This window comes from Mesocricetus auratus, unplaced genomic scaffold, assembly GCF_017639785.1.
Source record: "Mesocricetus auratus isolate SY011 unplaced genomic scaffold, BCM_Maur_2.0 Super-Scaffold_100676, whole genome shotgun sequence".
Taxonomy (NCBI): domain Eukaryota; kingdom Metazoa; phylum Chordata; class Mammalia; order Rodentia; family Cricetidae; genus Mesocricetus; species Mesocricetus auratus.
The window spans coordinates 20,986,421-21,009,229 of record NW_024429266.1 but is presented as its reverse complement, the minus strand read 5'-3'; the positions used below and the strand labels follow the sequence as shown (position 1 = coordinate 21,009,229).

The following is a 22,809-nucleotide window of genomic DNA, read 5'->3' as shown; positions in this document are numbered from 1 at the left end:
CAGTGTATCATTAGGAATAATTTCACTGACACCTCCCCCATTCATGTTTGGGTCTATCCTAGGTCTCTGGGCTATCCAGCCTCTGGTTCTTCACCCTCCAGGTTTGGGTTCCCTCTCATGGCATGGGTTACAAGTTGGACCAGTCATTGGTTGGCACATATTATAAGTAGGACAGATTGTAGGTCAAAGTTTACAGAAAATGGTGAGTTCAGGATCCTTATTCCCCATTATTAGGTGTTTTCACTAGGGCCACTGTCTTAGGGTTTCAATTGCTGTGAAGAGACACCAGGCCCATTGCTTTTCAGTCAGCACAGAGGCTGAACTGCAATCTACTGCTGTTTTAGCCAACAAGTGCAGTTCTGCAGTTACTGGCCTGCTTCTCTGCCAGTGGCTCAGTTTGCTTAGACCACTGCCTGGCAGGAATTCTGTTTCCACAGGCCTTGGCTATATTGCTGCCAAATATAGCTTTTAACTAAATCTCTATCATTCCATTTATTAATAAGACCTGGGAGTCAAAGACTGGGGTGAAAACCTGATAGCTCAGAGAGGTTGAGTAGCAACTAGCAGGTCTTCTCTCTTTGCCAGCATCTCCAGAAGAGTGAGTCCTTCTGCTCCGCCACAACAAGGAACCCACTCTACACTAAGTCCCTCCCTAGTACTTCCTGTGCATCTCTCTATCATCCTTCAGACTCCCTCTGACTCCCTATGATTACTTTCTAATTCAGTCTCCTGACCCAAGGTTGGTTTTATTTAATTAACACAAACTCAGGGTTCACAGTGTGACTGAATATCCCACAGAAAATGACCATGGCGACTCTTATAAAGGAAAAGATTTAACTGGGTAGCTGCTTACATTTTTCGAGGTTCAGTCCGTTATCATCATGGTGCAGAGCATGGCAGAGTGCAGGTGGGCATGGTGCTGGAGAAGTAGATGAGAGTGACACATCTTGCAGTCAACAGGAAGTGGACTGACTGTCACTATGAATGAAGAAACTTCAATCCTCCCCCCACAGTGGCACACTTCCTCCAACGAAGTCACACCTAATAGTGCTACTCCCTTTGGGGGCCATTTTCTTTCAAACCACCACAGTCACCATTATAGATTCCAGGCAGCTTCCACTTCTCTAGGTTTCTACCTCACCTGAAATGGCCCAGTTCCGGGCATCTCTCCTAGTATTCTCCCTCCACTCTCCAACCCGATCCCTCCTGGCCTCACCTTTGAGATCAATTCTTTTTGTTTTCCTGAGATAGGGTTTCTCTGTGTAATACTCCCAGCTGTCTTGGAACTCTCTTTATAGACCAGGCTGGCCTCAAACTCACAGAAATCCACCCAAATGCTGGGATTACACGTGTGGGCCCCCACATCTGGCTATACAAATTCTGTTCTATTCCCTCTTCTCAGAGTGATCCGTGTGCCCCTTTGAGCCCTTCTTGTTATTAAGCCTCTCTGGGTCTATGGATTGTAGCATGATTATCTTTTACTTTTCAGCTAATATCCACCTACAAGTGAGTATATACCATGTTTGTCTTTCTTGGTCTGGGTTACCTCATTCAGAATGATTTTTTTTCTAGTTCTATCCATTTGCCTGAAAATCTCATTTTTTTTAGCAGCTATCTAATACTCCATTGTATAAATGTACCACATTTTGTTTATTCATTCTTTGGTTGAGAGGCATCTAGATTGTTCCTATTTGCTGCTATTATGAAAAAAGGTGCTATGAACACAGTTGAGCAAGTGTCCTTGAGGTGGGATGGAACATCCTTTGGGTACATGCCCAGGAGTATTAGAGCTAGGTCTTGAGATAGCTGGATTCCCAATAGTCTGAGAAGCCACCATAATTGATTTCCAAAGTGGCTGTACAAATTTACACTCCCACCAGCAATGGAAGCGTGTTCTTCTTGCTCCACATCCTGGCCAGCATGAGCTGTCACTTGTGGTTTTGATCTTAGCCATTCTGATTCTGTAAGATGGAATCTCAGGGTCATCTAGGTTTGCATTTCTCTGATAGCTAAGGATGTTCAACATTTCTTAATGTGTTTTTCAGCTATTTGAGATTGTTCTGTTGCAATTTCTCTGTTTAGATCTTTACCCGCTTTAATTGGATTATTTAGTTTGCTTATATCAAGTTTCTTGATTTCTCAAACATAGCTAAAGTTTCTTTCCATTTGGTTTCTCAGCCAGTTAGCTCCAAATGAACACAAAGAGGCTTCTATAAATTAGAAACTGTTTGGTCGATGACTCAGGCTTCTTAATGGCTAGCTCTCTCTTAATCATTAACCCATTTCTATTAATCTAAGTATTTCCACATGGTCTTTTCTTAGAGAAGGATCAGGACCCGTTACTCCTTCCTCAGCTACATGGCATCTCTGTCTGGTGGCTCCTTTCTGCCGCTACCCAGTATTCTCCTCATCTCCTAGCCCCGCCTATCCTTTCTGCCTAGATACTGGCTGATCAGTGTTTTATTCATCAACCAATGATATATACAGAAGGACATTCCCCCATCACTCAAGTTTTTCTTGAATTATTTATGTGTTTTGAATATTAGACCTCTGTTAGATGTGGAGTTGGTGAAAATCTTTTCCCATTATCTCTAGGTTGTCATTTTGTCCCATTGACCACTGTCCTTTGCCTTACAGAAGCTTTTAAGTTTCATGAAGTTCTATTTATTAATTGTTGATCTTAGTGCCTTCACTATTGACATTCTGTTCAGGAAATTGTCTCCTGCGCCAATGAGTACAAGGTTATCTCCCACTTTCTCTTCTATTAGGTTCAGTGTAACTGGTTTTATGTTGAGGTATTTGATCCACTTGGACTTGAGCTTTATAGAGGGTGATAGATATGGATCTATTTGCATTCTTCTACATACTGACACCCAGTTAGACCAGCATCATTTGTTGAAGATATTTTTTTAATGGTATATTTCTGGCTTCTTTATAAAAAATCAGGTATCAATAGGTGTGTGGATTTATGTATGGGTCTTTGATACAATTCCATTTATCAACCTGTCTGTTTTTATGACAATACCATGTGTTTTTTTATTACTATGGCTCTGGCTCTGTAGTATAGTTTGAAATCAGGGATGGTGATATCTTTGGAAGTTCTTTTATTGTACATCACTGTTTTAGCTATCCTGCATTTTTGTTTTTCCATATAAAGCTGACTATTGTCCTTCCAAGGTCTTTAAAGATTTGTGTTGGATTTTATTTTGAGATAGGGTTTCTCTGTGTAGCTTTGGAACCTTTCCTGGAACTAGTTCTTATAGACCAGGCTGGTCTTGAACTCACAGAAATCCACCTGCCTCTGCCTCCAAAGTGCTGTGATTAAAGGCATGTATCACTACTGCCTGGCAAGAATTGTGTTGGAATTTTTATGGGGATTGCATTGATTCTGTAAATTGCTTTTGTAAGACAGCCTCTGCTTCTGGAGTACTGGTATTAAAGGCATGCACCACCACTCCTGGTTCTAAGTTTTTAAACTTAGCTTGGTGGGATCTTACCCTTATGTTACTACTCTCTTTATTCTATTTCTTAATCTGTGTATCTCTTTGAACACAGGAGTTAGCTCCATTTCACTTCCTGGTGTTCCTTTTCTCCTCAAATTGTACATTTTGTATTTTTCCTTTCTTAGCCCTCTTTTTATTATGAATCTGCATAAGAGAGACCAGTAATAACTACACAACAGAGTCAATTCTAGACTTGTTTTGAGATTTCCTCTGCCAGCAGATTTAATACAAATCTATTCACTTTAGCCTCAGCCTTTTCGGACAAGGGCAAAAAGGAACCACGTTCTTCACCAAAATATCACAAGGATGATCTCTAGTCCACATATTAATATTCTTCTCCTCTCAAACCTCTTGAGCTAGGCCCTCACAGTTCAAATAAATCTTAGCACTACTGTCTCCATATTCCTACTAGTATACCCATTAATCAGTGCTTAAAGCATTCCACTGCTTTCCTAACTCAAACTTCCAAAGTCCATATTACTCCAGTTCAAAACATGGTCTGGCCTATCACAGCAATACCCCAGTCCCTGGTACCAACTTCTGTCTTAGTTACGGTTTCTATTGCTGTGAAGAGGCCCCATGATCATGGCAACTCTTATAAAGGAAAACATTTAATGGGATGGCTTATATTTTCAGAGGCTTATTCCATTATCATCATGCTGTATCAAGGTGGCCTGCAGGCAGATGTGGTGCTGGAGAAGGAGCTGAGTGTTCTATATCTTGACCTGCAGCCAACAGGAAGTGGTCTGGGTCTCTGGGTGTGGTTTGTGCATATATGAGATCTCAGAGCTGACCTCTACATTGACAAACTTCCTCCAGCAAGGACATGCTTACTCCAAGAAAGCCACACTTTTTAATAGTGCCACTTTCTATAAGCTTATGGGGGACAATTATACTCAAACTACCACAGTGCTGATTTCTGAGCTCTTTGTTGCAAGGGTGTTTTTTCCCTTTGTTTCTCTTTCTTCTTTGGTATTCTGGTCTTTGTGGTCTGTGTTTCTGGCAGCTGGTGTGAACTAAGGTCCAGCTGGGGGTCTCTGCCAGAGGTGAGGGCTGGGCTTCTGACAGTTAGTATGGTCTTTGGTGTAGCAGACGGTCTCTGTTCTTCTGCCTAGTGTGGCCTGCACTTGAGTAGCAGGGTGTCAGCAGCTTGGGTCTTTCAGATCTCAACCAAGGCCACACATGGTGGCTCTGAGGGTTGATGAACTTCTTACATGTTCTTCTGACTGGCATGGCCTGCACTTGAGCAACTGGTATCTGCCCAAGGTGAGTGTGGGGACACAACAGAGGGGCAGGTAGTGGGGTGGGAAGAGGTCTTAGCAGGGTGGGATCTGAACCAAGGGCGTAAGAGAGTTCTAAGAGCAGGTGGGCCTCTTTCCTTTTCTTCTGACTGCTGTGGCCTCTAGCAATATTTCTTTATGCAGAATCTCTCAGATATCCTGAGGGATACAGGACAGGAAGGAGGTATGTTACCCCACTGTTCATTGTTTTGTTTTTAATGATTAAAATAAAAAAATGTGTAAAAGAATTATGGATGTATGTGTCTCCATATGGTAATGTACACCACATTATATGTAGGTGCTGGCTGAGTCCAGAAGAGGGCGTTGGATTGCCTAGAATTCGAGTTATATGAGCTTGTGAGCTGCCTTAATGTAAGTGCTGATAACTGCACCTGGGTCCTCTGAAAAAAGCAATGTTCTTGTAACTGCTGAACTATCTATTCACCATCCATTCTCCATTTCTTCCTCTTTCTTCTTCCCATCCTCTCCTTTTCTTTTTCTGACAGAGTCTTATGTGTCCTAAATTGACCTTAAACTGCTCTTGCAGAAGACATAGATTTGGTTCCCAGCACCCTCATAGCTCACAATTGTCTATAACTTCAGTTCCAGGGGCTCTGATACCCTCTTCTGGCCTTCTTGGGCACTGTACACACTTGATGCATATATACATGTAAGCAAAATATATTAATAATATGTTTAATACACATTAAAAAGAATGTTGGGTCAAGGAATAGTATTTATCTTGTTTGAACTAGATGTCTTAGGTCCTGAATGAGAAATTGCTTGTGGTCTCTCTGCTCTTCCCTGTTATTTCCCATTTCCATCTATTTTCTTAACAACCGGTGTTTCCTGACATTTTTCTTACCTCTTGTCATCATTCTTCATCATAAATATGCGAGGTCAGCAAGATAGCTCATCTGGTAGGGATGCTTGCCAGTGAGCCCAATGACTTGAGTTTGATTTCCAGGATCCATGTGGTAGAAGGAGAAAACTGAGCTGGAAAATTGTCCTCTGACATCCTTGGTATAATGGCTTCTCTCTCTCTCTCTCTCTCTCTCTCTCTCTCTCTCTCTCTCTCTCTCTCTCTCTCTCTCTCTCACACACACACACACACATAAATAAATGTAAAAAATTAAAAACTGTATAGCTATCCTTGGCTCCTCATCATTCTCACACGCCTTTCTTCTAATTGGGGATGGCAATAGGAACCTGAATGAGCTTCATCTGTTGGCAGTCCCCTGTGTGTGGCCCAGTTCCCTTGTGCCAGGAACTGCTGACTGGGAGTGTGCAGACCAGCGCAGAACACTTTTGTCTTTCACATGCTCTCCAGCACTTAGTCCAGAAGTCGTCAATAAGGACTGTTGAGCTGAGAAAAAAGCAGACAGATGAGCCATCTTCTAAAGCTGCAGGCTTTTCCAGGGCAAAAGCGACAAGTTCTAGGAAAGAGAGTCTCATTGAGCCAGGGATGCAGAGAGGGGGCCTCTAATCCAGAGAAGGCTGCCAGGAGGACCTCACTGAGGAGGTGGTTTGTTTTAAGTCCTCTCCTACTACAGAGAGACAATTGGCACATGCCGTCATTTTCATGGTGTCTTGTTTGCTCCTTGACTTTCCCCAACCCTTGATAAGTTTTTCATCCACCAAAGTTTCAGTTCCTAATTTGTAAAATACTGATAATAACAGTAAAGTTCCCATGTGTTTTTCATAAAAATTAAATGAAATAACATGTATATCCCCAAGAAGAGTATATGACTTAGAGTAACAACTTGTTGTATGCTAGTGAGTCACTACTATATTGTGTTCTTGAGTATTTAATAAAAATATTTTTTATTTTTTATATAATTTTTAAAATTTATACTCCGAGAGTGTAAGAGGAACCAGAGATAGATGATTGTGAGCTGCCATGTACATGTTGGGAATTGAACCTATGTCCTTTGCAAGAGCAGCCAGTGCTCTTAACTGCTGAGCCATCTCCCCAGTCCCAAGAAAATATATTTTAATGTGATTTTCTGACACGCATGCCATACTGCCCTCAAACTTCTGAACCTCTGCCTCCACCTGCTGAGAGGTATGTACCGCCATGACCAGTTTATGTAGTTCTGGGCAGGACCCAGGATTTTACATGTGCTAATGAGGTTACATCCCTGGATCTTCATTTTAATTGTACCCATTAAAAGGAAACTTGGGGCATTTTTGTTAAAAAATGGTCTTGCTGTTGTACTGTACTCCAAGGCAGATGTAGAGTGTTGTAGACTATTATTTTAAGGTGTGTTACTTTTGTTTATGCTCTGGAACATTTGTTTAGTGATGCAAAGATGTGTATGCCTAAATAAAATTCACCTGCAGTCAGGAGGCTGGGTCAGCAACTAGCTGACAGGAAGTTGTAGGGAGGAGTCAGGAGGAGAAGCATTTATCAGGAGGGATGAGAAGAAGTACAAGGACTTCTTGGGAGACTGGAGGAGGTGAGGTACGTGAGCTGCTTGCTATTCAACCTCTCTGGGACACAGGATTCTACCTCAATCTTTGGATCTTGAGTTATTTAACAGGACAGAGATTTAAGTAAGTTTCCTTAGTGGCTTTGAAAGAGTCGGTGATGGGTTGTAGAGATGGCTCTGTGGTTAAGAACACTGGCTGTAGCAGGGCAGTGGTGGCACACGCCTTTAATCCTAGCACTTGGGAGGCAGAGGCAGGTGGATCTCTGTAAATTCGAGCCAGCCTGGTCTACAGAGTGAGTTCCAGGGCCTGGGTTCAATTCCCAGCACCCATATGGAGGCTTACAACTGTAATTCCAGTTTTAGAGGTTCAGACACCCTCAAATAGACATACATGCAGGTACATAAAATAAAAAGAAAAAATTAAAAAAAGAAAAAAGAGTCGGTACTTGAGAGAACGTAATTCCCTCAGGCTTTGGCTATTGTGGCTTAGCCAGTGCTGGTAGTGGCAGACAGGCAGGTGCTGAATAGGATAGGCATAGCAAAAGGCAGCAACAGCTAAAAAAGAAAGACAGCAGTAGAGAAAATTAACGCATGTTTCCTTACTCACAGAGAGCAGTGGGGGAGCGGGTACAGCAGTCAGGTATGGCAGGGGTAGACATAAAGTAAACAAATCATTACTATAAATGTTTAAAAACATCTCAAATGTGAATTTATAAATATAATCCTGTAGTTTGCAGCCAAAATACATTAAGTATAAGAACCTACTCTCTAGTTTGTCTTGTTCCTAGAACTAAAGAGATAAAGATATTCTTTCCTTAGATTAAAATGGTGTTCTCTCTGTGATTCTTTTGTTAGATTGAAATCGTCTCCCCCCACCCCCACACTGCTTTTTCATCTTGTCTGTGGAAACTTAGAGTGAAATGTATGGCCTCAGGGATACTGGGTAAGCATTCTCCCACTGAACTATATCCAGGCCTCTTTTTTAAATTTCTTTTTAATAAAAATCATTTTTTTTTGTAACGAGCTCATGAGTAAAAACGTCACTCAATCAGGTGAGCCTAGCCATTCAATTGCTTGCCCAGATCCTAACTCTATACTTCTCAGTGAACTTCTAGATGTTTAGGTGGACTTTCTGGAGTTTTGCCTAGGGTTTTAAACTTTTACTGTCAATTACACTTTAGGGACTTATCCAACACACACACACACACACACACACACACACACACACACACACACACACACAAATAGAGTTGAAACTAGAAAAACAATTGACTTTATTACCCTTTCCACAAGCCATGTGTCATTTACCTGCATTCCATCCTTCCTCATCATCTGATATCTTTTTTTTGTTTGTTTGTTTTTTTACGAGACAGGGTTTCTCTGTATTGTTTTGGAGGCTGTCGGTCCAGCCTGGCCTCGAACTCACAGAGATCCGCCTGCCTCTGCCTCCCGAGTGCTGGGATTAAAGGCGTGTGACACCACCGGCCGGCCATCATCTGATATCTTAGTTATGGTTTCTACTGCTATGACCAAATGTCATGGCCAAAAAGCAAGTTGGGGAGGAAAGGGTTAATTTGGCTTACACTTCCATATTGCTGTTCATTGCTGTTTGAAGGAAGTCAGGACAGGAATTCAAACAGGGCAGGATTCAGGAGGCAGGAGCTGATGCAGAGGTATTGGAGGGTTGCTTCTTATTGGCTTGTTCCACATGGCTTGTTCCATCTGCTTTCTTATAGAACCCAGGACCACCATAATGAGCTGGGCCCTTCCCCATTGGCCACTAAAGGAGGAAATGCCTTATAGCTTGATGTCATGGAGGCATGTCCTCAACTGAGGCTCCTTCCTCTCTGATGACTCTAACTTTGTCAAGTTGACACACAAAACCAGCCAGTGCACCTGAAAAGACCAGTTTTGGGTTTTTTTTTTTTTTTTTTTTTTTTGGTTTTACGAGACAGGGTTTCTCTGTTTTGGAGGCTGTCGGTCCAGCCTGGCGTCGAACTCACAGAGATCCGCCTGTCTCTGCCTCCCGAGTGCTGGGGCAGTTTTGGGGTTTTAATAAATGTAATATATCCACACTAACAGCAAATTACATATATACTTACATACATTATAGGCTAGGTTCCACATATGGGAGAGATTGGACGACCATATTTAACTGTATACATTCTAAGTCAATCTATTTTCTTGCAAATGTTGTGATTTTATTTTTCTTTCTGATAAAAAATCTGGTACATATAAAGAGCAGAATACTTTTTTATACCTTGATAGAGGGAACTGTTATGGGTTTAACAAGAAACCTGGCTCTAGAGAAATTCCCAGGAATCCACAAGGTTGGCCCCAGCTTAGAATCTAAGCAATAGTGGAGAGGCTACCTTATATGCTCTTCCCATATTATGAGATTGATGGCTACCTTAAATGCCATCTTAGAGCCTTCATCCAGTAGCTGATGGAAGTAGAAACAGAGATTCACAGCTGAGTACTGAGCCGAACTCTTAGAATCCAGATTTAGAGAGGGAGGAGTGATGAGCAAAGGGGTCAAGAACATGCTGGGGAAACCCACAGAAGCAGCTGACCCGAGCAAGTGGGAGCTCATGGACTCCAGACTGACAGCTGGGGAGCCTGCATAAGACCAAACTAGGCCCAGTGAATGCAGATGTCTGTTGGGAGGCTTGGGCAGGCTATGGAGCCTCTGGCAGTGAACCAGCATTTATCCCTAGTGCATGAACTGGCATTTTGGAGCCCATTCCCTATGGAGGACTACTCTCTCAGCCTAGATATAAGGGGGAAGGCCTTGGTTCTGTCCCAAATGATGTGACAGACTTTGATGATCCCCCATGGGAGGCCTTACCCTCCCTGAGGAGTGGATGGGGGTTTGATGGAGAGATGATGGGGGTCGTGGGAGGATGGGAGGGAGCGGGAACTGGAATTGGTATGTAAAATAAGGTTGATTTTAATTTAAATAAAAATTAATAAGAAAGTGATGTGAAAAGGTAAAAAAGCGGAATATTATTCACCCGCAAAGAAAAATTTTAATATCCTGTTTATCCATGTGTCCTCTTGTGCGCATGAGTTTATGTATTTGGATGACACATGTGCAGAGGTCAGAGGATATCTCTCAAAAGTAGACTCTCTCTCAACCATGTGGATTCTGGAAGGTGAACTTAGGCCATCAGGTTTGTTGGCAAGCACCTTTAGCTTGGGACCACTCCCTGACCCCATAAGTAAATAGTTAAACCCCTATGTGTTGTTTTTTTTTTTTTTAACCCAGGGCATTTGTGACATTGGGAGTTTGTGGCCAGCACAGAATACACTTGACCCATATAAAAAATCAAACAAGCAAAGAACCCCAATAAAATGAGGAAGCAGTGGAGTAGCATGCCTCATTTCTATCCTGTATCTCCTGGGATGTTTGAGGGCTACCTGAATCAGTGAGTATTGCTGTTATCAGGATCCCAGCCCTGATATCCCAAGAGAATCAAACAGGGCTGCAGAAACTCATTAGAAATCTCCCATCCCTGTAAAAAAAAGGATACACAAAGACACCAAGCCTGCAATGAACATGATTTATTTTCCTATCCCGTGTAATTAGCATTCTAGTTACTAGATAAGGTTTCCATATATCGTTTTTCTCAGATTGGAGAAGTCTGGGTCCCATGGCACACAGTTCTCAACGGTAGAACAGAAGCACAGCTGCTTCAGTTATCTTCCGGCTATTGCTGCTCCCCCTGTGTGTTCCGTATCCATCCCAATCAAATGAAGAGAAGTCTCCACACTGTGTGGGGTGACGTTCTGGGAAATAACCTCCTCCACCGATGCAGTGCTGGAAAAGAAGGAGGAGGAAGTAGCAATGAGAGGTCAGATGTGCAATGGTTTGGACATGTAACGCCCTCCCCAAAGGTGTTATGCACTGAAGACCTGGTCCCCAGAGTAAGTAACATTCAGAGGCAGGACTTTGGGGGAAGGGCAAATATGGGGACCCTGCCTTAGCAACTGGCTAATCACTGATGGATTCACAGCTTTGAATGACTATTGGGAGGTGGTGAAACTGGGGGTGGAGGTGGGGATCTGCTAGAGGAAATAGTCACTGTAGGTGTGAGTGGCATGTTTATGTTTTGAAGGGTATTTTGCCCTGGCCTTTCCTGATTTTTCCTTTGCTCCTTGCTGCTATAAAGTGAGCCATGTTGTGTTTTCTGAATAATATTTCTGCCCCACTATGGACTGAAAAGCAACAGAGCCAAGTGTCCATGGGTTAAAATCTTGGAAACCATCAAAGCAACAAAACCCATTGTGTTAGTCAGGGTTACTATTGCTGTGATGAAACATGGTGACCAAAGCAACTGGGGAGATTTATTTGACTTTATACTTCCACATCACAAACATCATTGAAGGAAGTCAGGATAAGAACTCAACAGGGTAGGAACTTGGAGGCAGGAACTGATGCTGAGGTCATGGAGAAGTACAGCTTTCTGGCTCACTCTTCATGCCTTGTTGAGTCTGTTTTCTCCTAGAACTCATGACCATCAGCCCAGGGTGGCACCACCCACAGTAGGCAATTAGCAATTAAATGCTCCACAGGCTTGCCTACAGCCTGATCTTCTGCAGGCATTTTCTCAATTGAGGTTCTTCATCTCAGATGACTATAGCTTGTGTCACACTGTCGTAAAACTATGCAGCACACACTTCTTTCTTATATTGTTTTTCTCAGGTATTTATCACAGGAGCAAAAAACTGGCTAATATAGCTGATAGGCCCAGAGACACCTTAATAGCTAAATTAAGTGGACTCTTTGTCCCTCATCAGACTCTCTGTCCCTTGTCAGACTCTGAATTGGCAGTATTTAGCCATTTGATCCACAAAACCCCCTTCCATTTGCTTTAGTTATATCAGTGTCTCTTCCTACCTTTTCTTCAACTTCTCTGAACATATGTTCTCAGGTTCCCTGGCTAGACATTTCCTTCATCAATTCCCTAAATTCTACTTCCCAGAAGGAAGAGCATTACAACTCTCTTATATGTTATGTTACTCCTTTAGCTTTACTTGTGAACAATTCACTGATGACTTAAAATCCCTACCTCCAATGCAGATATTTCTTGACTTTAAGACTTAAAGATGGGACTGCCATTTAGAATCACTATTCACACATCACATGACAGCAAACAAACCAAAATCAAACCAACAACAACCCAGTTAACTACAGACACACATAAAAATGGGGATTTACTTGGGGAAGTTCATTGACAAGTTTGTCATTGTGAACATCATAGGCTGTACTTACATAAGCTAGAATGACTATGATGTTAGTAGGCAATACAAACCCTCTGGGACCACCATCATATACAAAATCCATCAATGATCAAAGCATGTAACATTGGGGCTGAGAGATAGCTCTGTGGCTAAGAGAACTTGCTGCTTGGGTCCCAAAACCCATGTGGGGCTCACAACTGTTGTAACTCCAGTTCCAGGGCATAGAATACAGTATTGTGGCTCAAGGGTACCAAGAACTAAAACAATATATATATATATATGCGCATGTAAAACACTCATACATATCAAATTAAATAAATACATCTGAAACAAGACAAAATAAAATCCCATCCAAACAAGCAAGTAATATGGGGGCTAGAGAGATGGCCCTAAGGTTAAGACATCTTACTATATCAGAGAATCAAAGTTCAGATCCCAGCATCTGTATCAGATCTCAGCATCCAATCAAAAGACTTTAATTCCAATCCCCAGGGATCCAATGTCTTCTTTTGACCTCTGTGATCACTTGAATATGCATGTGTCCACATACAAATAGAATCAAATCAATGTCTTAAAAATCCAGGATCATATAACTATGTATCTATCCTTGATCCCAAACATATTCAACATCTAGAGATCATGGCTTACTATTTGAAATTCATCTACTCAAATGCAAACCATGAAATTATTCAAAATGTCTGTTGTGAAATATTCATTTACACTGTGTGAAGATGTGTCAGTGTGATTGGTTTAATAAAATGCTAAATGGTCAATAGCTAGGCAGGAGGTATAGGTGAGACTTCTGGACAGCAAGAGCTCTGGAAAGAAGAAAGGCAGAGTCACTACTCATAGGTAGAAGAAGCAGGATAGGCAGAATGAAGAGAGGTAACAAGCTTGTGGAAGAATGTAGATAAGGAAATGTGTGTTAGAAGGAGGACCCTAAGAGGGATGCATGGATCTTCCGGGGAAGAGGAAGTAGAGGGGATGTCCTAGGTAACCTGGGGGTGCAGGGGGAGTAGAAGAGAGGGGAATGGAGAATGGGAACACAAGGGGTTAGGATGATTGGGTTGTGGGTGGGTTGGAGGGAGAGAATGATGGGGGAGATATATTGAAAGAGGAGTCTATTGTGGGGTTAGGGAGAAACCTAACCAGGGAGGCTCATGGGAACTCACAAGGATGACCCTATCTAAGACTCCTAGCAATTAGTGAATTGGCCTTCCCCTGTAATCAGATTGGTGACTGCCCTAGTTGTCATCATAGAGCCTTCATCCAGTACTTCATAGAAGCAGATGCAGAGATCCACAGCCAAGCACTGGGCTAAGCTCTCGGAGTCCAGTTGAAGAGGGTGGAGGAATTGTATGAGCAAGGGGGTAGTCAAGATCATGATGGAAAAAATCTATGGAGACATCTGACCTGAGTTTGTGTGAGCTCATGGACTCTGGATGGACAGCTAGAGAGCCAGCATGAGACTGACCTAGGCTCTCTGAATCTGGGTGACAATTGTGTAGCTTGGTCTGTTTGTGGGGCCTCTAGCAGTGGGACCAGGACCTGTCCCTGATGCATGAACTAACTCTTTAGAACCTAGTCTCTATGTTGGGATGCTTTGCCCAGCCTTGATGGAAGGAGGAGGAGCTTGGTCCTGCCTCAACTTGATGTGTCATGCTTTGTTGACTCCCATGAGAGGCCTTACCTCTTCTGAATGGACATGGAGAAGAAGTGGATGGGAGCAAGTAGAAGGTATGTGGTGAGGGAAAATGAGGAGAAGAAGGAGGGGAAACTGTGATTGGTATGTAAAATAAATAAATAAAAATTTAAAATATGTGGGTTAATTTAAGTTCTAAGAGCTAGTTAGAAACAAGCCTAAGCTAGGGCAAGCTTTCACAATTAATAAGAAGTTTCTGTGTTATTATATGAGAGGTGGCTTTGGGATAGAAAAAGACTCATTGCAGCTGTCTTCTCTTGTCATTCTCTGTATTCAATCATTAATAAACTTAAGATCTTTGTATTCACTAGTTCCCAAGTTTTTCTCCCAAATTTCCATCATACTACATCAGGCTCTCATTTGGAGCACAAGAGCCATTTCAATACTTATTTCCTTATTCTTAGTTTTTCCTCCATTAAAATCTGTAACCTCTATGTACCAGTGTCATCTTTGAGCAAAAAACGAATGCTTATATAAATTTTATGTGCCCATTAAAACATTGAAGTGGTGTTCACCACATACAATCTTAAAACCATTGGTGTGTTGTAAAAGTTATTTCCTGATCAAGTCCATGCTAACATTTCCAAAACGAGTTCTTTCTGTAATCACATCCATCTTATACAACAGAATGGAAAACAACTTACTATTCCCTCAACATCACATGATCTTCCCATTTCATCATTCCACATCACAGTCCCAAGGTTCTCCTTGAGAGCAAAGCTGTCTCATCTTGACCAGGTGAATGACAAGCTAATGACTGAGGAATGAATAGACACTGAGATCCTAAGCAGGATCTGAGGACCCTTGTCTCAGACTGTTACTTTAGGGAGGGCTGGATCTCAAGAGAACATGCTATTTTTCTTTTTCGAGACAGGGTCTTGCTATGTAGCTCTGGTTGACCTGAAACTCACTATGAAGACCAGGATGGCCTCAAACTCACAGAGATCTGCCTGCTTCTATCACTTGAGTGCTGAGGTTAAAGATGTGCACCACCATGCTTGTTCAAAACATGTTAACTTGTTACAGCTTTCACTCTGGTAAATAAAGGGCTCCATCCTCAACCCTCTTTTGGTGAAAAATTATTAACAAAACAAAACAAAACAGTATGAGTCTGATGATCCCAGGCTCAGGGGGACATCAGTTTGCTGCAGTGGAGCCAAGGGTACCTGCCTTTGCACTTAGTTGATATGCCAACATCCAACAAGAGAAATTCCTTGTGATAGAGAAGATAATGGCCTAGGTGATGTCTACCAGATGTCCAAAATTCTAGTAACCCCTGGCACAGCCAACATCTATATACGCCCTGGAAAGGGATGGAAATGATATATTTTACTTTAAAAGCTAAATTCCAGGTGGAGAGTGATAATACCTGGTGACTCTAACAATCTCAGCCTCCAAAGGCTTGTACAGGACTTTCTGAACACAAGTGTCACCCTCATTCCAAGTAACTGAGTGTTTATCCTAATATCTAAGCAAACAGCAACAGTGCATTAGAAGTTTGTCATGTTGAGTATGGTCTTCAACAAGGTAGGGTATCTATATCTAGACAGAAGTTCTGATCCCTGAGACCAAGCAAGGTAAGGGAAAAGGTCACACTCTCCTACGTGTACACTCTCTAGTATGACAGTCTCCCACACTCAATATTCACAGATACACACTGGCAACCTCAGTCATATTCATGAGGCTCTATCATCACTACACAGACTCACATGCTCAGTGTTACATCCAGTGACCTTCATTCCAGCACACAAGGCATTGGCTGCTTTCTCATTATTAAACACTCTGAATTGGATGTATCCTGCAATGAACTCACCTGAAAATGAGGGACAAAAAACAGCATTCAAGGAAAATGCTAGAAATAGCTTCCAGACCAGAATTTGGTGGTGCCAGTTTCAGGATAAACAGTCTAAAATATCAGCCCCATTGGGGGAGTCTTATCTATTCCCATCCACAGACCCCAAAAGCCAGTCCTTGAGAATAGGTCCCCATCTGCCAGAGCTTGAATGGAGAAATTTATGATACAGGAAGATCTCTACTGAGGATCTCCAAGGGCTTGTTACAGCAGTTAGCAAGTGCATCCATTCCATTCCTGTTCATATTTATCTTGTTAAGTTTTCTTTTCAAGTCTTACATCTCAAACATAAAATAAGAAGAGCTTTGAATTATACAGCACAGGCTCAGCATTTATAAAGAGTGTGTACCACACTTGCATTTATGTTAAGCAATGTAAGGTTATCCCCTACAAACGAAACAAAACTCCATTTGTTTTCTGTTGATCAACTCTGTGCACAGGGACATGGTTTGTCTGACTGACAGTGGGTTGCAAAGAGTAGATTCCAGAACCATGTATCCCCAAATGCTGACTCTCCTGCTTATGCCCTGTGCTCTCAGGCAAGTTCCTTGACCTTCAGTGCTCCAGTCTCCTAATCTGTAAAATGGGTTAGTGATAGTTGAGAGCCCAAGGACCATCAATTGAATGAAGCAAAACAAAGCACAGACATTCAGAGAAGAGAAGCAGGCTGTGGTGGACAGTAATTGACTGATACTTATCATAACTGAATTCATCACGTGTTCTGCAGAGGGATCAGAGGAGACTTAGAGACTCACTCTGGCCATTGGGGGAGTAATAAGAGGCTGTCTTCTGAGCATCACCAAAGTCATAGACCACAGGTAATGCTGGGCCATTATCAGTCCAACACTTCCCTGCTCCGTATTTCACCGGGTATCTCTACAAGGAACAAAAGAAGTCACTGCATAGGGAATACAGCATTGGCAATCCCAGGACCCTGCCCTGCTCAGAGAAGCACAGCCTTTGTGCAGTAACTGAGATGGTTGCCAAACAGTCAGATAAGAAAGAATCCTTTCCTTTGTCTGTGTCTTTTACACCCTAGATTCCTTCCTCTACCTTTCTCTTCCTTCCCCTGTCCTCCTTCTCCTCCCTTTCCATCCCCTCTCCTCCTCTCCTCCATTGCATTGCATTGCATTGCATTGCATTCCATTCCATTCCATTCTCTCCCTCTCCCTACTTCTCTCCTCTCTTCTCTTTTCTGCGTACATGAATTCCTTGTCTTCTTTAGCTCATTACACTTAGAATTAGGGAAACATGGAATGCAACCCACCTACTTTTCTCTCCACACCCATGAAAAGCAACCTTAGCCAGAAGTCTCATGTACCTGGTACAGGCCAAACAGATTATGGCCCATGTGATTCAGGAAGCCAGTGAAGGTGCGGTATCTCAGCAGGGAACTCTTCCTCCAATTTTTCAGGGGGCTATTGTTGGGCACATGCCAGATCCCCAGGTTCTCAGCCTGGATGTCAAAGTAGCCAGGGTTCTAGAAAGAAACCAACACTGAGCCTGACCAGACCAGGAGATTTCACTAAGGAAAAGACCCACATGCACAGTCCTCAGCACAGCCGATGTCTCTGGGCTCCAGGTGGACAGATGACCAGCCATGCTCAGATGCCCCCATTCCCAGTGATAATGCCCCATCACCACCTACATACCTAAAAGCCTACTCAGGAGGATGTTGAGATTCAAGATAAGTATGTTTCCCTTCTTCATCCCTATGTTGAAGGGCAACCTTGCCCCCTCTCCCTGCATGCCTGAGCTACACTCACATCCTCACTTTCCCAAGTGGCTACAGAGTGTACCAACCTTGTAGTCATCACTTGTGGCGCCCTCTGCAGACCCAAAGGTGTTGTAGTTGGCCCAGTTGCCATCGCCCTCTGGGCTGTCTATTCTGTTTCCTTGCTGACTGGACCAGCGATCGCCCACTGTGCACTTCCCATGCAAGTTGTTCTCATGCACACTAGCCACCAGGGTCCAGCCACCACCTGCAGTGGTCATGTCACAGAAGGTCTGGTAGATGACACCATTCTCAGTGCGGAGGAAATAGAGGCCGTCTGTAGAGAGAACCAGTTCAGAGTCCTCCTGTGTGCAGCTCATTGTCTATCTCTGCTCCAGCAGAGAATGGCTCTAGGAACTACAAACAGTATTAATGCCTCATACCCTGAGTATCCTATATCAGGTGTCCCTGGGGATCTGCCTGAATTCAGAAAGCCAGGCATCTGTGACTGAGGCAGAGCACAGAATTACTCAAACTGACAGTGATGTTTTTGTTCTAAAGTTAAACACAGTATTATCAAAGGACATAGCAGCTCCACTTGGAATTATCCAATGAACTGGGAACAGGGACTCACATATGTACATTCATGTTCGTTACACATCTTGTCACAAGCCAAGTATTTCTCTACACAAAAAGGAACAAGCATTATGGTGTGCTGTCTAGTATGCAGAATGTATATTGTGTATATTCCTATATGTCCAATAGATCAAAAAGGATGAAGTGGGCTGGAGAAATGACTCCATTTTTAAGAGCAAGTACTGCTCTAGAAGAGGTCTTTAGTTAGGTTTCCAGCACTAACACTTGGCAGTGTACAAGTGTCTGCCACTCCAGCTCCTGAGGGCTAGGTGGCCTCTTCTAGACTCTGCACATATCTGCACATACATGTACACATTCCCACACACAGACATGTACATCCATTCACAATTATAATAATATATTGTAACAGGAAAAGAAAGAAGATTCAAAGACAGATATTGGGATTCAAGCTTCAAGCAGAAGATCAGAAAAGCAAAGCAAAAAACAACTAGCTTTTACCTCTACCTCAGTTCAGTTTGAAGGGATGATTCTCAAGCTACTCCCAACTTCACTGCTCCCCAGTTTCACTCAGACTGCTATGCTCTCCCCAAGTGGCTAGAGACTTCTGAGACTGAATGGCAGTTCCAAGAACCTGCTCCTGTCTACATACCTTCCTAAGCTGGGATTAATGGCTTGTGATCCTAGGTGCTGAAATAATCTTTGTGTGAGCTGTTTATCTTTAGGACTGGATCAATTTTGTGAGTCAGTGTGACCTTGAACTAACAGAGATCAGTCTACATATTAATCCCGAGTTCTGAGATTAAATGTGTGTGCCTGACTTCTATGGCTTGTGGCTGACTTTGCTATCTGAATCCTCAGGCAAACTTTAGTAAATCATAAAAATATATTGCCACAATAAATGTTTTAAAAATAAATTTACTGTTCTACATCACATAAAGCCTTGAAGCATGCTAATGAAATAAGACAGATTACTCATATGAGGTAACAAGAATTGACAGATTCATAGAAGTAGGAAACAGGACAGCAACTCACAGGGAATACAGGAAGTTTTTATTTTGTGGCTATAGAATTTTCATTTAAGGAATGAAAATTTTCTGGAGATGGATAGTGGTGATCTATACCATCGTGAAAGCCATTATTGACTCTGGAAACTCTTCAAATTGATTAAGTGCAATTTTTTGTCTGCCATATACATTCTATCACATTTTCTTTTTTTTCTTTATTTAAATTTAAATTAGAAACACGCTTGTTTTACATGTCAATCCCAGTTCCCTCTTCCTTCCCTCCTCCCCAACCCCCCACCAATTCTGCATCCCAATATCATTTTTTCTTTTGCCTTTTTTTAGTCAGAGTTTTTCTGTCCTAGCTGTCCTGTAACTCTCTCTGTAGTCCAGGCTGGTTTGAACTCACAGAGATCTGGCTGTCTCTGCCTCAACAATGCTGAAATTAAAGCATGTACCACCACTACCTGGCTTTATCACATTTTTATATAAAAAAGAGAACCTGTTCCAGAGGACAAAATCCTGATTTCCTAACTGGGTTATTTGTTTGCAGAGTGTCCCCAGGATGGCTCAGAGCTTGGGTTTTGAGGTGTTAGGATTACAATGTTGAGGAGTTAGGGTTACAGTGTTGAGGTGTTAGGATTACAATGTTGAGGAGTTAGGGTTACAGTGTTGAGGAGTTAGGGTTACAGTGTTGAGGAGTTAGGGTTACAGTTTGCTCTTTAAATTCTTTACCACTTACCTGGTGCCCTGCTCATCTCCTGCTTGATTTCCTTGCAGCTTTTGAACAGAGAGGAAGACACAGGATTGGCCTGCCTGTTGGTATCCAGGTTCTTTTGAGCTAGAGAAGATGCAGAGTTTCATTCCCATGGTTCACCCAGCCTCCCCTTGTCATCCATCCTAACTCATCCCTTGACTCCCCAAAGCCTCCCTCTTAGAATCAACAAGATTTCCAATTAGAAAGAGAGACAAGTTATTTGAAGGTGGAGAACTTTGTGTTCAAAGTCCTGAAAAAGATGAATGAAGAGAAGTAAAATTTTGCAGGAAGAAGAAATGCAGGGACTTTCCATTTTCCTTAAAGACACTAAAATAGCAGGGAAGAGGAAGTGCTCATTTTAAAATAATGTTGAGTTCCTTAGAGAGAAGAATTGAAGACAACATTGTCTGAGTACAAATCAGACCATTCACTTGGCATTGATGCTCCAAGCCCAAGGTCCTAAGCATAATGAGGTGACTAGGATGGTACACAATTCTTAAAGAAGTTCCCTTAGAGCTACACACAGGTACAGAATCTGGGCCAGGGCAAACCTCAACAATCTCACTGCCACTGATCAATTCCTTCAAGAGTTTATCAGCATCCAGCCTACATCTCAATGGCATCATCTCTGGGGGATGGACTAGGTAGTATTTACACGTCCAGGAAAAATATACATAAATACATACATATATACCCACAATTAACACAAAGACCCTTTAATTTTGTGTTGAGTTAGAGATATAATTGGAAAAGGTTGGAAAGAGGAAAAGAAATGGGAAAATAATGCAATTGTATTTAATTAAAAATTATTATTATTATTTGAAAAGACATTATTGGCCAAGCTGTGGTGACTGACTTCTTCAATCCCAACACTCAGGAGCCATAGGTATGCAGAACTCTGAGTTTGAGGTCAGCCTGGTCTACAATCCAGTTCCAGAGCTGTCAAGGCTACATAGAGAAACCCTGTCATGAGAAGCAACAAACAAACAAAAAGAATGACAACAACAATAGCATGGTCTCTGGCCATCAGAGACCCAGGTCCTGGAAGTAACCCAGTCTAGTTCTGACTGTCTTTAAAGGTAGAGACGATCTAAGGAAGCTTGGTCCTGTAGCAAGACTCACCTGCAGTGCAGCCTGTGGTGGCCACGATAAGAAACAGCAGGAAGCTGAGTTTGCTCATGGTCATCTAGAGAAGAAAGATTGAAGGTGAGTCTCTATCCAGACCATCTTTTTCTCTCATGCCAGTTCAGCTCCTATCCAGTCCTACTGAAAGTCTCCTTCCTTCCCTCTAATCTCCTCACACCTCTGGGCCCTAAAGCAGACCTGAGCCAGAGTCCACTTTCCTTGTTCCATTGACAGCAACTGCCTTCCCCTCCATACCTGACCAGAAACTCAGAGTTGCCAGCTGAGTGGAGATGAACCTCTCTCTCTGCAGAGACTCTAGTGCAGAGACTCTAGTGTGGTCCTGGTGAGGCTCTTGTCCTTTTATGTGAGGAGCCTGGTGGGAATAGCCCAGACTTTGCCAGGCTTCCCCTTTCCTGGCAGGATGCCACTGGAGGGGCCATAGTCTGTATGGCTACTCTTCCTTGTTTCTATTTTGTACCCTTTGCAGACCCTGCTTTATCAAGGTTAGGGGCAACACTATATCCTACCTTGACTGATACTAATTTTCCCACTAAACTAAACTCTATCATAATCCCTTACTATATTTGTTAAAAGCCCTCAATCATCAAAATTCTATTATATAAACTAATGCTAATATTATATAAACTCATTACTTCTAATAAACAGTACAAGTTAAGAAGAAATCATCTTAATAATAATCCATAGGTTAAAATGCCCTGTAGAACCCGATATTTCCATGAGATAATCAGATTACATTAAAGGAGGTGGAATCCCCTCACACCAGTTGACACCATACCAGAGATAAATGACAGCAGTGAACCTGTGAAGTCAGCAGTGGCCAGAGACATTCTGGAGCTGAAGCCCTCTGGGCCTTGACTATCCAAGATTCACCCATCAGAGCCTTGCTTTGCAGTGAGCTGAACTCCTGAATCTCAGATGCCACCTGCTGCTCCTCTGACATGGCCCCCACTAGATGCATCTGTTTCTTTTTCTTTACACTTCTCTCCACAATACATCCCAATGCAGCCTCCACCCCTCCACTCCTCCCAGCCCCTTCTCCCCAGCCCCTCTCCCCAGATAGTCTTCCTCCATTCCCTTCCTGTTATGCTGGGTTAGGTTGACATCCCTGGGAGGCTGCTCTTTTCTTTTTTGACAGCTTTGATGTCATTATAAATCTCTTCCTTACTGGTACATAAGTCATAGAATAGCCTACATCTTTTTAGACCTAAGACTCTAAGAAACTCTAGGCTATTTGGAGGATATCGCCTTCCTAACCACCAGAGTGTAGCTCATATTGCCTGTTACATCTGCTCTTCATGTGGCCTGATCCTAACCCCACAGTCCTCGACACCTGTGTTCAGGTCTGGGTGTATTCAGTGGTGACTAGTTGAAATGCCACCTCAAAGTAGCTTTAAAACCATAGGGCCTGCATGGTTCTGCAGTGTACACATTATGGCTGCTAGCTTGGTGTTCTTGTGGACTCCCAGCAGTGGGAGTAGGGGGTGTCTCTGAATTTTTTGCCCATTCTTGGTACTATCTTGTTCCTACTGAGTCTCCTTGTCCAGACTGGATATGAGGGCTCCTTCCTTGTCTTATTTGGTC

At 42.6% G+C, this 22,809-nt stretch overlaps 1 protein-coding gene across 1 annotated transcript; it reads right to left on the bottom strand.

Annotated features, from left to right (window-relative positions):
- Nucleotides 1–10,764: 10,764 nt before the first annotated feature.
- LOC121137108 (intelectin-1a-like) lies at nt 10,765–21,262 on the bottom strand. Its single transcript, XM_040738979.1, has 7 exons — nt 21,205–21,262; nt 20,068–20,178; nt 17,817–18,064; nt 17,335–17,493; nt 16,769–16,889; nt 15,871–15,974; nt 10,765–11,035 (listed from the first exon to the last, which is right to left on the bottom strand). Exons 1-7 carry the CDS (start codon nt 21,260–21,262, stop codon nt 10,883–10,885), a joined length of 954 nt encoding a protein of 317 aa, XP_040594913.1. The 3' UTR covers nt 10,765–10,882.
- Nucleotides 21,263–22,809: the final 1,547 nt, after the last annotated feature.

Bases quoted from the DNA above. Each gene is read 5' to 3' on its own strand.
- LOC121137108 (XM_040738979.1), bottom strand. From the start codon at position 21,262: ATGAGCAAACTCAGCTTCCTGCTGTTTCTTATCGTGGCCACCACAGGC. The intron at 20,179-21,204 runs GTGAGTCTTGCT...AATGAAACTCTG, and splicing joins CACCACAGGCTGCACTGCAG to CATCTTCTCTAGCTCAAAAG. The intron at 18,065-20,067 runs GTAAGTGGTAAA...TTCTCTCTACAG, and splicing joins GGAGATGAGCAGGGCACCAG to ACGGCCTCTATTTCCTCCGC.